The sequence below is a fragment of the Grampus griseus genome, assembly GCF_964374135.1.
Source record: "Grampus griseus genome assembly, chromosome: 6".
NCBI classification, from domain to species: domain Eukaryota; kingdom Metazoa; phylum Chordata; class Mammalia; order Artiodactyla; family Delphinidae; genus Grampus; species Grampus griseus.
The window spans coordinates 987376-1002203 of record NC_139000.1 but is presented as its reverse complement, the minus strand read 5'-3'; the positions used below and the strand labels follow the sequence as shown (position 1 = coordinate 1002203).

The 14828-nt window shown below is 62.4% G+C and overlaps 1 protein-coding gene across 2 annotated transcripts; it reads left to right on the top strand.

Moving 5' to 3' along the window:
* Positions 1 to 6328: 6328 nt before the first annotated feature.
* On the top strand, positions 6329 to 14375 carry DIPK1B (divergent protein kinase domain 1B; the record flags this gene model as incomplete). Of its 2 annotated transcripts, none has more annotated exons than XM_082656788.1 (5): positions 6329 to 6391; positions 9854 to 9988; positions 12486 to 12593; positions 12716 to 12871; positions 13272 to 14375. In XM_082656788.1, the coding sequence occupies 5 exons, from the start codon at positions 6329 to 6331 to the stop codon at positions 14082 to 14084; spliced, it is 1275 nt and encodes a 424-aa protein (XP_082512914.1). In that variant the 3' UTR covers positions 14085 to 14375. The 2 variants fall into 2 exon arrangements, with proteins under 2 accessions (XP_082512914.1, XP_082512913.1); XM_082656787.1 differs by having other exon boundaries at positions 12695 to 12871.
* Positions 14376 to 14828: the final 453 nt, after the last annotated feature.

Below are 14828 nucleotides of genomic sequence, written 5' to 3'. Positions count from 1 at the left end.
GAGCGTGGAGGAACCGTCCTCCATCTCAGGGCTCCTGTGGGAACGCTCTGGGAGATATCCTGCATTGTTCGGTGTCACGCTAAGAAAGTTCTGTGCTGGGTCTAACCTCAGGGTCTCCTGCTGTGGTTTAATCCCCTTGTAGCCTCCCTGTGTAGACCTGACTCGTCCTTGGGGATGTGTAGTGCAGGCCCCCAGGAAACCCCGGGGACCCTCACTCCCGGCGTAGGGGGGAGTGCTGGTGTGCAACTTCCAGGGACCGCGGCTCTGGCCTGGAGCTCAGATCGCTGGCCACCATGTTGTGAGGGTGCTCACGCAGCCCCGCTGAAAGGTCAGCATGGCCGGGAGCTGACCTCCAGCCAGCACCAACCTGCCAGCACGTGGTCCTCCAGTCCCACGTAAGCCTTCAAAGGACCGAGAGGCCCGGCTGACGTTTTGACATCAATGTCACAGAGATCCTGGGCCAGAATCGCATGGCTGAGGTGCTCCGGGTTCCTGACACGCAGCACTGCTTGCGGTTCTGAGCCGCTGGGTTTGAGGTGCTTTGTTATACCGCAGTGGATCACTGATACGAGACGCTTTTGTACCTGGATGCGTGGAAAAGAACCCCCCCCCCCAAAAAAAAAGAATCCATAGGGAGAATATTCTGGGAAGAAGAAGTGCCAGGAGGAGTCCAAAAGGCATTTTGAAAAGCATCCCTTAGCATCTGGAAAATAGGATCAGTCCAGACTCCGGGGCAGGAGCTGGAAGCCTCACAGGACCAGGCCCACCAGCCCCATCTGTCCAGGGCCCCTGCTGCAAGCCACGTTCCAGACACGGAACTTTTTGGTTCTTGAAAGCACCGCCCGTAACAAATTACCACGAAGGGTGACTTAAAATGACAGAAATTTAGTCTCCCCGTTCTGGAGCCCAGAAGTCCAAAATCCCGGTGTGGAGAGCCGCACTTCCTTTGGAGGCTCCAGGGGAGGCCGTTCCCTCTCCCAGCTCCTGCTGGCCAGCTGTTCCTCAGCCTGGGCAGCACGGCTCCTGCCTCTGCCCCGTCTTCTCCCCTGTGTCTGTCTCTCCTCTGTGAGTCTCCGATAAGGACACTGGTCATTGGATTTGCCCCCCCCCCCAAGGTAATCCAGGGTGGTCTCCTTTTCTCAAGATCTTAACTTAATGACATCTGCAAAGGTCCTTTTTCCGAATAAGGCCCCGTTCACAGGGTCCAGGGGTGAGGATGTGAACACACCTCTTTTGGGGGCAACTATTCAGCTCACTGCAGGCAGTGCACTAGACACCCAAGGGACCCTCCCACTGCAGAAACAAAACTTGGATTCTGGGATCTGATGAGCGGAAGTCTCCCCAGACCTCTGACCTCTGTGGAGCAGGTGAGCGGTGAGCAGGCAGGAAGACCCCGGCCCCGAGGGCAGATGCCCGCAGCTGTGCCCTGAGCCCTGCCCCTCCAGCCCTGCGGGGCCCCCACCCGCACAGGCGCAATCCCTCCCAGCACCCTGGATTTAGAGCTGTGGGATTCCCATGGGTTAAGGTCAAGTAAACATGGGTTCAAGATCAGACTGACAAGCACGTGGTGGAGACGCAGCGCGAGTGAGAGAACGGGGCAACACACGTCGGATTGACACCCCCAGGACCCTCAGACACCCGCCTAGTCGGAACAGCGAAGTGTAGGTGCAGAGAGAGGCACGAGGGACTCACAGCCCCGCTGCTGCGTCACCTGAATGTGCCAACATCCATCGTGCAAAGTGCAGGTTCCACGTCTGCCCACGGTCCAGTGCCTCTGGGCCTCTGCAGGGTCTGTTCCTCTGCCTGGACTCCATCCTCCTCTTCCCTCCCCCTGCCCCCATCCTCTGGGTCTTAATGCAGACATCACATTCCCCAGGCCTGGCCTGAGCCTGAAGGCATCCACACCTCCCGAAACACCTGTCTGAAGGGAACTGCGTGACCCCTGACCTCAGTCCTAGGTCAGCGGGGCCTGCGGCAGTGGGCTGAGCTATGTCTGGAAGGGCAGTGTGCCCAGGGCCCAAGTCTCCATTTCTCCATTCTCCCCGTGACATACTTGCGCCTGAGGCTGAGGGGCACCAGAGAAACCTAGAGTTTAGTTGAACACGCGGCTGCCCAGGAAAAAAAAGACTACATTTCCCTGCAGGCTTTGCAGCAAGAAAGGTCATATGACTAATCTCTGGCCAATGGGATGTGAGCAGAAGGGGTCTGCTTTTCTAGGTCTTGTCTTTAAAGGGAAAGTCATGCTCTTCACGTCCCTTTTTTTTTTTTTTTTGCTCTTCACGTCCCTTTTGCTCTTCCTCCTTGCTGGCGTGTGGAGGTGATGTTTGGAGCTGAAGCAGCCATTCTGGACTGCCAGACTGACGGAAACCAGGTGTTGAGGAGGTCCCTGAGAAAGTGCAGTCTCCGTATCGGCCCTCGGACGCTTACACTCAGAGTGCTACGTGAAAGAGAAATACACTTCTCTCCTGATTAAGCCATTTCTATTTTGGGGTCCCTTGATAAAACGTGTTATATTTTCACCGACTCTTGGGCCGTTTCCAATGATGTATCTGTTTGGTCTGTGTATTGGGTTGGATAGTGCCCCAGCCCCCGCCACCCCGCCTGGGTTCATGGTCACCCAGAACTTCAGTTAGCAATAATCGCGCCTCGGATAAACCTCACTGGCTAGGATGCTGCCACTGCGCAAAGCTACACCCAGAACTTCAGAATGTGGCCTATTTGGAAATAGCGTCTCTGAAGGTCATGTGAGGACACAAAGACGGAGAAGGCACGACATGGCTCTGAGCAGCCTGATGTGGTGCTTCTTCATCACAAAAGCCGCCCCATGGTGGGCTGGCAGTCAAGGTGCCAGAGGCCCTTCCCCGCTTCCCAGTGCCCACAGCCGCTGGTGTCACAGAGCATTGGAATGGCCTCTCCAAAGTTCGCTTAGGAGATTTCTGACTCTACCTCCATCCCTTCCTCCTGGCCCACACACCTTAGCCAGGCAGCTTGGTCACCGAATGTGGCTGTCCCCAGAGAGGAGCACCTCTGTTTGGTCACCCTGGCAATGACCAGCATGAAAGGGTGGGGGTGCGGTAATGCAGATCCTTTGGAGATAACCAGGATTCTACCCCAACCCTCCTGTGCAGATGCTTCTCCCTTCTCCTAAGGGGACCCTCTGGCCAGCCTGGAGGGTCCACAAGGGGATCGAGGGGGTGCAGACTTAATCCTGGTCCAGCCACCTGGACTCTCTTATGGGACCATCCTGGCCATCAATCCGAGTATGACAATCATTTGGTTGAGGACGTTGGGTGCCCGCGGTGTGGGGTGTAATGGGTCTCCATAAGTTTTATAAAAATGTCCATGTTAGGAATTCCCTGGTAGTCCAGTGGTTAGGACTCTGCGCTTTCACTGCCAAGGGCCCGGGTTCAAGCCCTGGTTGGGGAATTAGGATCCCGCAAGCCGTGCGGTGTGGCCAAAAAAAATAAATAAAAATAAAAATGCCCATGTCCCTTTTGCACTGGACCTGTGTCAGTTGGGGTCCCATCAGGAGACAGAAGCCACATGGCAATCTCAACCAGGAAAGTTTGCTACAAGAATTACTAACTGTAACGGAGGACTGGAGTGAAGACCAGACACAAGAAGTAACCTGTAGGGAATTCCCTGGTGGTCCAGGGGTTAGGACTCCACGCTTTTACTGCCGAGGGCCCGGGCTGGATCCCTGGTCAGGGAATTAAGATCCCACAAGCCGCGCAGCACAGCCAAAAAAAAGAAGTAACCTGTAGGGCTGAGCTGGAACCCCAGCACCCAAGCTGAGATCTTGTTGGCAGAGCTCAGCTGTGGCTCTCGGGACAGCAGGGAAGTCACTGTGGTGTTGGCAGAATTGCAGGAAATCTGCCCTCCGGAACTTGCTGGAAAACCACTATCTGGGAGCTGGGGAAACTGCTTGCAGGGCAGTGTCTCGTCGGAGGCACTCTGCTACAGAACCGTCCCAGGGCTCATCTTTTCAACAAATGTGCTGGAACGACTGGATGTCCATGCGAAAAACCCACAAACAGAAACCCCCAAACCCCAAACCAAAACACTGCCTTGACCCATACCTTGCACCATGTACAAAAATTAGCTCAAATTGAATCACTGACCCAAGTGTAAAACCTAATACTGTAAAACTTCTAGATGAAAAACACAGAAGGAAATCTTTGTGCCCCTGGGTTGGGTTAAGCAAAGTTAAGGTTTCTTAGACTTGACAGGTGCAAATGAAAAAAAGGAAAAACTGGACAAATTGGACCTCACCAAAATTAAGAACTTGTGCTCTTTGAAAAGCACTGTTAAGAAATGAAAAGGCAAGCCATAGACTGGGAGAAAATCTTTGCGAATCTTTTTTTTTTTTTTCCGGTACGCGGGCTTCTCACTGTTGTGGCCTCTCCCGTTGCGGAGCACAGGCTCCGGACGCGCAGGCTCAGCAGCCATGGATCACGTCCCCAGCCACTCCGCGGCATGTGGGATCCTCCCGGACCGGGGCACGAACCCGTGTACCCTGCATCGGCAGGCGGACTCTCAACCACTGCACCACCAGGGAAGCCCGCGAATCACATATTTGATAATGTACTGGTTTCCAGAAGATATAAAAGAATTGTCAAAACTCAACAACAAGGAAACAATTTTAAAAAATGTGCAAAATTTTTGAATAGACTCTTTGCCAAAGATTATATACAGGTCGCAACTAAGTACATAAAAAGTATTCAACATCATTAGTTGTCGAGGAAATGCAAATAACAACCACAAAGAAACACCATTGCACACTCAGTAGAATGACCAGAATTTTTTTCTTTTTGATGCGGACCGTTTTTAAAGTCTTTATTGAACTTGTTACAACATTGCTTCTGTTTTATGCTTTGGTTTTTTGACTGCGAGGCACGTGGGATCTTATCTCCCCGACCAGGGATCAAACCCGCACCCCCTACATTGGAAGGCGAAGTCTTAACCACAGGACCACCAGGGAAGTCCCGCATGGCCAGAATTTAAAAACAGACAATACCAAGCGCTGCTGAGGATGTGGTGCAACCAGAACTCCCACACCCTGCAGTGGGATGTAAACGCGCAGCCCGAAAGCATCCTGGCAACTCTGGAGGAAGTTAAACCTACCCTGACCGCACCGCTCAGCGTCCCTGCTCTGTATCACCCCAGGGAAAATGGATTTCCTTCACACAGAACCTCGAATGCAGACTTGAAGGCAGCTCTGCTCTTGCTCTCCCAAAGCCAGAAGCAACTCCGAGGGCCTTCACGTGGCGATTGGCTCAAGCCGGTGCCTGGTGCCGGGAGTCCCCCTGGCAGAGAGGGGGTGCTGAATTTCCGGCGCCCTCTGCCTAATGACAGAGGCCAGACCTGAAGGCTGCGGCTGCTTTATCCCATATATGTGTCGTTCAGGGGAAGAGCCCGAGCTCCCCAGGGCTGGGCCACGGGAGGGCTGGAAGGAAGAGGGGCCCCGGGGTCTGTCGGGGGTGGAACTGTTCTGTAGCCTGAAAGCGGTGGTGCCCACAGGGCTGTCTGTGTAAACACCGGCAGAGATGCACAGTGAAAGGGCGCATTTGCCTGTATTTCTTTAAACAGTGGGAGAAAGAGGCAAACGCTGCCGCAGTGTCCACGGCCCCTCCAGGCCGGGTGGTTGGCGCGGGACCCCACTAGGGACCTAGCCGCGACACGCCCCGGTCCCTGGGCTCACCGCCCCTCCCGCGCCCCGCGCGACCGGCCCTGCCCCGTGGGACCTCCTCAGGTCGCCCGGCTCCACCACCCGTCTCTTCTCTGCAGGGGCCCGCGCGACAGCCCCGCCCGTGGCAGTCCCCTCCCGTGACGACGGCCCCGCCTGTGACAACCCCGCCGCTCAAGGGTGCGGGCTGGGGGCGCGGGCGGGCGGGGCCTCGGCGCCCTCCCCTTTCTCTCCAGGGCGGGGCGCGGGGAGGGGGGCGGTGGGGTGGAGGCGGGGCCGCAGTCACCTCCCACCAGCACCGCGGCTCGCCGCCGCGCCCCCGGCCCTCCCTCCCTCCCTCCCTCCCTCCTCCCCCTCCCCCCTCCTCCCCCCTCCCCCCCCCCGCCGCGCGACCCCGCACCGCCACCCTCGCGGCCACGCGCCCTCTCCCGCCTCTGCTCCCTGCCCCCACCCCGCGCGCGTCCCCGCCGCGCCCCCTCCCCGCGCCTCCCCTCCGCGCGCGCCCGCCCGGCCGTCAGAGGCGAGCGCTCCGGCGCGGACGCGGGGCGGGGAGGAGGCGCGGCGGCCGTTGCGGGCCGGCCCGCGGGGCTGAGGCCGAGCCGAACCGAGCCGAGCCGGGCCGGTGCACGGCCCGCGCCCACCATGCGGCGGCTGCGGCGCCTGGCGCACCTGGTGCTCTTCTGCCCCTTCTCCAAGGGCCTGCAGGTAGGCGCGCCCCCGCCCCGGCCCCGGCCGGCGCCCGCCCCCGCCCCGCCCGCTGTGGGGCCCGGGCCTCGGCGGGGGCGCGCGGCGTCCAGCCTGGGGCCCGGGGCGGGTTCGGTACTCAAGGCCGATGAGCGCTGCGGTGCGTGGCTCCCGGGGAGGCTGGGGGCAGGGAGGGGACTGGGGACTGGGGTGAGAGCTGTCCATGCGGTGAGCGGAGCGGCAGGGCCCCGCGGATGCTGCAGGGTGGCCCCCCTGCCTCTGGGGCTGCACGAGGCCCCACCCCGCCGCGGGCTGGACCTGCTCCCGCAGGCCCAGAAGCCACAGCAAGTCCGCTCCGCTTCCCTCTACTTAAAAGACCAGGTTTGTTTTTCTGTGATGGAAAACTTGGGGCCCATAGAACCACCCTAAGGACTACCCTCCCCCCGGGCCATCCCCCAGCCAGCCCGAGATTAGGAGCGTGCCCTGACCCCACAGTGACCTTGGGCGAATCACTGTCCCTCTCAGGACCCTGCCATCTGCAGGGGAGGCCCAGGCTGCCTCGGGTGCCAGCTGTCAGGACCCCTGTCACCTCTGCTTTGGGTGATCTGAGCCAGGCCCACATCAGGGTCTCAAATCATCCAGGCCACACCTACGACCTCAGTGCCCTCCAGGACCCCAGCCCCTGGGCGGAAGGAGACAGCCCTGATCAGAGCCCAGGCCACCGTGTTCCCCTCTGTGGAGAAGGGTGGGAGCCAGGTAACCCGTGCTTGTCTGTGCCAGAAGCCCTTCCTGCCCGCCTGGGGCCTTGGGTTCGTGGCGGTCCCCACCCCGCGCTGGGCAAGGTGAGAGCTGAGGGTCTGTGTCCACCCCCAGGCTGGGAGGCAGGGGTTGCAGCAGCCCCCGTCCTGCGGGAGAGGCCTTGATGGGGCTGCCGCAGGGGAGGCCAGAGCCGCGGGTCCCGGACCCTGGGTGTCAGGCCTCTGAGCTCAGCCCGGGAACGGCAGATGGGCACGGACAGGAGAGGGGTTCTGGTGGGTTCCCAGTGGTTTGAGCCCAGGACCCCCGTTAATGTCAGGACACACCCTGAGCCTCAGTTTCCCTGCCTGTGAAGCACACTCCTGGGTTGGTAGTGAGGGTTGGAGGTCGTGGCGCATGTGGGTCACTGGCCCCAAGGCTGCCGATCGCTGTGCTGTTACTGTCCCCCGAGTGACCCCCCCAAGCGGCTCCACGAGGAGCCGGGCAGGCCACGGTGAGGGAGCAGCTGCACAGGACCCCCTGAGGAGCAGCGCACTCCCTGTCCTAGGGGCTCACTCGCCCATGGGTGACAGGACCCACGAGAGCCAGGGCAGGGACTACTTCTGGAGGAGGTGCCCGCCTGAGATAAGGGCCCGGGGGTCGGTCACAGCTAGCCAAGCGCGGACGGTGTCCTGGGAGCTGGGCCGCCACCTGAAGGCCCGAGCCGGAGGGCGTCTGGCGGGACACTGGGCAGTGTCCAGGGTGGGCCCGCAGTCAGTCTGGGAAGCCTGGGTCCAGTGCAGGCTACAGCCTGCCCTCGTCCTGGCCATCCCCCCAGGACTCCCAGCGCCGGCCCCCCAGAGGCCCTGCCCACCTCCACCTCGGGGCGTGGGTCACCAGCGGCTGGAAGTCCTCTGACCTCATCCTTCCAGACAACACCCCCAGCTCCCCGGCCCCCCACCCACTGTCCCTGTGCTTTCCTGTTTTTCCCTTTGAACAAAACTGGCGGAAACAGATGCAGTGGCAGGGACTAGTAGGCCTGAGACCCGACCCGCTCACTCGGCCCCAGGGCCACCCCCGGCCTCTGAGGCGCCGAGCCTGCCCCTGGAGCTCTGAGAGGCCCTCCTGCTGCGGCACCTCCATGTGAGTCGGTGCTAGGGAAGCAGGAGGTGAGGACCCCGCCTCCCCTGGAAGAACCGTAAAAATGAGCACAGATGCCTGGGCTGGGCCTGCAGGGCCCTGCCCTGTCCTCAGTGGGGACCCGTTGGCCCCATTTCTCGGCCCCAGCCCCCAGGTGACTAGGACCCAGGACTCACCAGGACTGGAGCCGCTCCCTGGCCCGCGGGTGGTAGGGTGCATGACCAGTGCTGGCCGTGGTTCCCCTCTAGGGCAGGCTGGCCTGAAGCCCCAGGCCCTCCTGCCCTCCTGGGCCCTGGGCCCGGGGCTCAGCTGCCTGGTCAAGGTGTCTGAGCTCTTGCATGGGTCAGCACATGGTAACCCCATCCCACCAGCTGGCCGCCCCTGGACGGCAGCCAGTGAGGCCTGTGATTTACCAGGGTGGGTGTGGGGAAGGAAGTTGATGCCCCTGCAATCCCGGCTTGGGGGCTGCATAGGAGACAGGGCCCCCAGCTCCTGCAGGGCTCTGGGACTCTCCCACCCTGAGATTCTACCCGTCAGCTGGCGAAACGTGGCAGAGGGGCTGAGCCCTCCATAGCAGCAGTTCCCGGCCCAGCCCCGACTTCCAGGACAGAGCCTGTGGCAGCAGGGCCGGGGCTGCACGTCTTAGTTATCTGTTCTTTATCGTGGTAAATTACACATCACATAAATTGAGCATCTTAACCCTTTTTAAGTGCACGGTTCAGGGACATTAAGCACATTCACATTGTTGTGCGGCCGTCACCGTCCGTCGTCTCTAGCACCCGTCTCATCATCTTCCCAAACAAACTCCATCCCCTTTAGACACTCACTCCCCATCCTCCCCAGCCCCTGGCCCCCAGCCCTTCCTGTCTCTGTGGATCTGACTCGAGGCCCTCGCGTGGGTGGAATCACAGGATCTGTCTCGTGTCTGGCTCATTTCACTGGACACGATGTCCTCCTGTCCTAGGGGCTCACTCGCCCATGGGCGACAGGACCCACAGGGGCCAGGGCAGGGACTGCTGCAGCCTGGGTCGGGATTTCTCTGCCTTTTCGTGGCTGTGTAATATTCTGTCGTGTGGACGGACCACACTTGGTTTATCTACTCATCTGTCAATGGGCAAGCGGGCTGTATCCACCCTTTGGCTTCTGTGATCGTGGGTGGGTGAGGCCGTGTCTCTTAAAGGCTCACAGGGTGACCGTGCCTCCAGCCCCGCGGCCCCTGCTGGCCCGGGTCCAGCCCGAAATCTCCACCACCCAGGGGGACAGTGCGCGGGGGTGTGGGTGCTCTTCCAGCCTGACCTTGTGCAGAGGTTACATGTCACTATGAAATGCGGGCAGGACAGGAGGGAAAATTGTTCGAAATCTCTTTATTCAGCAAAATAATGAGCATCTACCCCAGATCTCCCTCATTTTGGAATTTATTTTTACCTGCCCGTGAGATTTAAAGGTCTGGGAGACACCAGGCCCCGGCCCCACCCACAGTGAGTAGGTGGAGGGGGAGGGAGACGTTGGGCTGGGCAGGTGCTGGCCCCCGGAGGGAGGGGCACCCCTCGGGAAGGCTGGGGTCAGCACCCCAAATGCGGCGCTCCCTCATGGCCCCCTCCCCCGCAGGGCCGGCTCCCGGGCCTCAGGGTCAAGTACGTCTTCCTGGTCTGGCTGGGCGTCTTCGCGGGCAGCTGGCTGGCCTACGTTCACTACTCGTCCTACGCTGAGCTCTGCCGCGGGCATATCTGCCAGGTGGTCATCGTAAGTGTCACCTCGGGCCAGGCCTGTGGGCTCCTGGGCCTGTGCTCCTGCCGTGGCAGCTTAGAGACGTGGCTCAGAGGCGCCAGCTCAGTGGGTTTTAAGACACATCTGACCGTGCCGACTGCAGAGCTGCCCCTGGCGGGCCACGGGGGAGGCCAGAGAGGAATGCGGAGGCCAAGGGCAGGCTGCGCAGATGCGGGCGGCTGGGGACGGGCAGATGGACAGAGCCAGATGTAGAGGTGTCCATGAGGGAGACATTTTAGCCCAGACGGGGACAGGCAGGCACTGGTGGCCTTGAGGGCCCCTCCTGGAGCCAGGAGTCCAGCAAAGGAGGCTGCAGGGCATGGTCTTCGGGGCCTCAGACGGAAGACAGCGCTGAGTCGCCACCGTGGCGTCTACGGCAAGGCCGTGCACGTGCATGTGAGGGCGCGTGAGCCTGCGTGTGCTTGTCCACGCCAGCACTTGTGCACCCACGAGCGTGCACACAGGGTGTCTTACTGCTCCTGCTGATGCAGTGACTGGCTGGAGGGCGGGGTGAGGCCGGCCGAAGGGGCCTTGGCAAACCTCAGACTCTGATCCCCCACCCCCACCCCCGGCCGCCCTGCCTGGCCTCCCCGGGCAGGTTGGAGCCCTTGGCGAGCCGACCAGGGTTCTGAGGCCTCCATGCCACTTGGGGACAGACCTGCCCTGCCCCAGCAGAGCTCCTGGGGTCTCGAAGGGGGAGCCTTGCCTCGCACCCGCCAGGGGCCTGGAGTTTCTCCTCCTCTGCAGGATGAGAGCACTCCTCCTGGGGGGCTGTGTGGCGCCCCGGAAGAGCTCAGCAGGCCTGTTCTGGGCAAGGTCCCAGGGGGGCCACACTTGGGAAAGCCCAGAGGCGGCGGTGGGAGCGGCACGGGGCTCCAGAGCGGGAGAGCCCGTGCGTAGGGACTTGTACAGGGCCCACTGATGGTTGGCTCAGGCCTCCTGGGGGCGGGGCTGCCACCAGGCACCGAGGGCGCAGTCCCAGCTCAGAGGAGAAGGCCTCGGGCCTCCCGGCCATTCTCAGGCAAGCTCATTTATTCCAGAAAGGCTCACTGGGGGCCTCCAGGGGCCTGGCCCGAGCTGGGTGCTGGACACATGGCTCTGCCTTCACAGTCGGGGGCGGGGGGGGAGCTGGGGAGACCCAGGGGCAGGCGTGTGCGGGGATGGAGCCCGGCCTCTGGGTGCGGGCGGGAAAAGGCCCTGCTCTGGGGACCCCTCGGGCCAGGGAGCGGGGCGGGAGGTCTGGGAAGAGCCCGGGCCGCCTGGTGCTGGCAGGGGTGGAGGGGCCTTTGCGGGCAGCAAGACCTGGAAGGTGGCATGCGATGGGGTCTGGCCAGTGGCATGCAGGGAGCAGACTGCTCAGGGCTGGCGGGTGTTTTCTGAGTACCTTCTGTGTGCCCCCAGCAGCGCCCCAACATGCAGAGGACTGAGGGGCCCTGGGGGAGCAGAGGAGGCGCCCGCCCCTCCCAGCCAGAGGAACTGCAGCTTCCGTTTTCCCAGAGTGCCCTGGCTGCTGGGCCCAGCTCTCCTGAGGCCTGTCCCTGGGGCCATGGGGACACCCTCTCCTTTCCAGAGGAGACCTGCCCGCCTCATGGGGGTATCAGCCGTCTCCAAGATATTCCACAGCTTGTCCAAGGCCACCCAGTGTGTGTGTGGGGAAGGCAGGACCAGGGGCCGCGGACCTGGTGCCCATGGACCTCTGGGTGCTCGGCCGGGTCCCTACCAGTAAACAGGCTGGGAGGGGAGATGTCTGATGGGTCGCAGGAGCCCTGAGGCTGATGGACACACTGCCCACCTCAGCTTCCGTGGAAGCCCCTCCCCACACTGGTGGGCAGTGTGGCTGACAGGTCCCTTCCCCCGCCCTGGCCCAGCCCTGCCGCCCAGGCTCCCTGGCAGACCCCCCCACAAGGGCCCTGTGGCCCTGGGGCTTTTCGTGGGTCAGAACAGACCCCCGTGGTGGAGAGCCTCCCTCCAAGGTGGCAGAATGACAGCGTGTGGTCTCTTCGTTTTCCTCTGGCTGAACGGCTGTCGTGGCCTCCCTGGTCCCCATAGGTGAGTCCAGGGCCTCTGGCACCTCCCGCCCCTCAGCACTGTCTCTGCACCTCCCTTCCCTCTCCTTCCTCCAGGCCCTCTCCACCAAGGGCCTGGGCACCATGGCTACGTGATGCGCATCCAGGAATTCACCCCCCCACTCGATCCAGACGCCACGACTCCCCCCCACCCCCCGCAGGGACAGGCCTGACTCCATCCCCTCTGGCCTCACCTGCTCAGGTCAGCCCAGACCCCCAGGACTCAGGGGGCTGCAAGGCCTCATCTAGAGCCGAGAAGGGGCCAGTGGGGGCGGCAGCTACTCCAGAGCCTGACCTAATCACTGCAGAAAGCTTCTCCCTGTGCATCTGGCTAAAGAAGGGGCCGGAGGGCGGGCAGGACAAGCCCCCGCCTCCCCAGGCCACTCCCTGCATCTTCCTCTCCGCAGTGTGACCAGTACCGCAAGGGCATCATCTCAGGCTCCATCTGCCAGGACCTGTGCCATCTGCACCAGGTGGAGTGGAGGACCTGCCTCTCCTCTGTCCCGGGCCAGCAGGTAAGCCCAGCAGGGTCGGGCCAGGGTCAGCCCCAGGGCTGACGCCCTCGGTGCAGCCAGAGGGGGACATCTGCACGGAGAGTCCCTGTGGTCCTGTGCAGGTGTACAGCGGGCTCTGGCAGGGCAAGGAGGTGACCATCAAGTGTGGCATCGAGGAGAGCCTGGACTCGAAGGCGGGGGCAGACGCGGCCCCCCGGCGGGAGCTGGTCCTCTTTGACAAGCCCACCCGCGGCACCTCGATTAAGGAGTTCCAGGAGATGACCCTCAGCTTTCTCAAGGTCAGCTGGCCCTCCTGGGGGCCAGTCAAGTTCATGCCCAGGGACGTGTGACAGGGCAGGAGGCAGGCTGGGTGGAGGCCACGCGGGCCAGCCAGGTGCCTGGCTAGGCCCCCAGCTCCAAGCAGACCCTCCCTCAGGGAGCAGCCAGAGGCTTGAGGCCCCGCCCCAGGGGCATCTTCGGGGAGAGCGGAAGGGGCAGATGAGCAGTGAGGGGGCCCCAGGCTCCGCAGCTGGGCTTCCAGGAGTGGCGAGGGGGCCTTGCAGGTCCCTGGCTGTCCCCTCCATCCTGTCGGCTGGAGGCGGGGCTCCCCCTGCCTGGCGGACATGCGGGGTCCGGAGCGCAGACTGCTGGCCGGCTGGACGACACCCTGCCCTCCTCTCTCCTGCCCCCAAACCGCAGGCAAACCTGGGAGACCTGCCCTCTCTGCCCGCGCTGGCCGGACAGGTCCTGCTCATGGCCGACTTCAACAAGGACCACAGGGTGTCCCTGGCCGAGGCCAAGTCAGTGTGGGCCCTGCTGCAGCGGAACGAGTTCTTGCTGCTGCTGTCCCTGCAGGAGAAGGAGCACGCCTCCCGGCTGCTGGGCTACTGCGGGGACCTGTACCTCACCGAGGGGGTCCCGCACAGCTCCTGGCCCGGGGCCGTGCTCCCGCCCCTGCTGCGCCCGCTGCTGCCACCCGCCCTGCACGGCGCCCTGCAGCAGTGGCTGGGGCCCGCGTGGCCCTGGCGCGCCAAGATTGCCATCGGCCTGCTGGAGTTCGTGGAGGAGCTGTTCCACGGCGCCTATGGAACCTTCTACATGTGCGAGACCACGCTAGCCAACGTGGGCTACACAGCCAAGTACGACTTCAGGATGGCTGACCTGCAGCAGGTGGCGCCCGAGGCCACCGTGCGCCGCTTCCTGCGGGGCCGCCACTGCGAGCACAGCTCGGACTGCACCTACGGGCGCGACTGCAGGGCGCCCTGCGACACGCTCCTGCGGCAGTGCAAGGGCGACCTGGTGCAGCCCAACCTGGCCAAGGTGTGCGAGCTGCTGCAGGACTACCTGCTGCCCGGTGCCCCCGCCGGCCTGCGCGCCGCGCTGGGCAAGCAGCTGCGCACATGCACCACGCTGAGTGGGCTGGCCAGCCAGGTGGAGGCGCACCATTCGCTGGTGCTCAGCCACCTCAAGACCCTGCTCTGGAAGGAGATCTCCAACACCAAGTACACCTGACGGCCAGCCGGGCGCTCCCGCCCTGCCCCGAGAACCACTCCTGCCCTTGGCCCTCTCCCCCCTTCCCCCACCGAAGGACGGGGCTGCTCCAGTGTCGACCCTATGGGTCTCCAGAGCTCAGGCAGCCGTGGGTCAGGACACCCACCACCCCCAGGGTTTTCTAGGCTCCCAGACGCGACCGTGCAGCCGGAACGGGAGAGGCTGGGAGGAGCGGGAAGGACCTAGAGCCCGAGCACCGAGGGCTGGCCAAGGGACCTGCCGAGACCAAGGTTTTGTTACTTTGGAGAACATGCGTGTAAATAAATGGATTTTCCGTGAGCACCCGAGTCCCCTCAGCCCGCTCCAGACCCGAGCCTGGACGGTCTGCTGGAGGGCAGCCACATCCTGGCTGTTGGTTGGCTGGGGTTATGACTGGAGCCAAGGGCAACCCGGATCCGGTGTGGTTCCGATGGGGATGGGAGGGTGGGCCGACAGAATTTTTCTCCCGTAAGGACCTTCTACACCAACTTCTCCCTGTACTGCTTCCTGCACAGAACAGTGCGGCCCAGCCCACGAAGTCTGCTCCACTGATGCCTACGAGCCACTAGGTGTAACATCCACTGTCCGGGAGAAAGCCAGGGTCCCCTGTTCCCTCCTGCCCCTGAAACAGAAAGCTGTGAGCCCAGGAGCCTGACCCTCCCACACCCTCAACTCCTGCTGGGCCCTCAGCTGATAAGACAGAGAAACGCAAGTCAAGACAGTTTA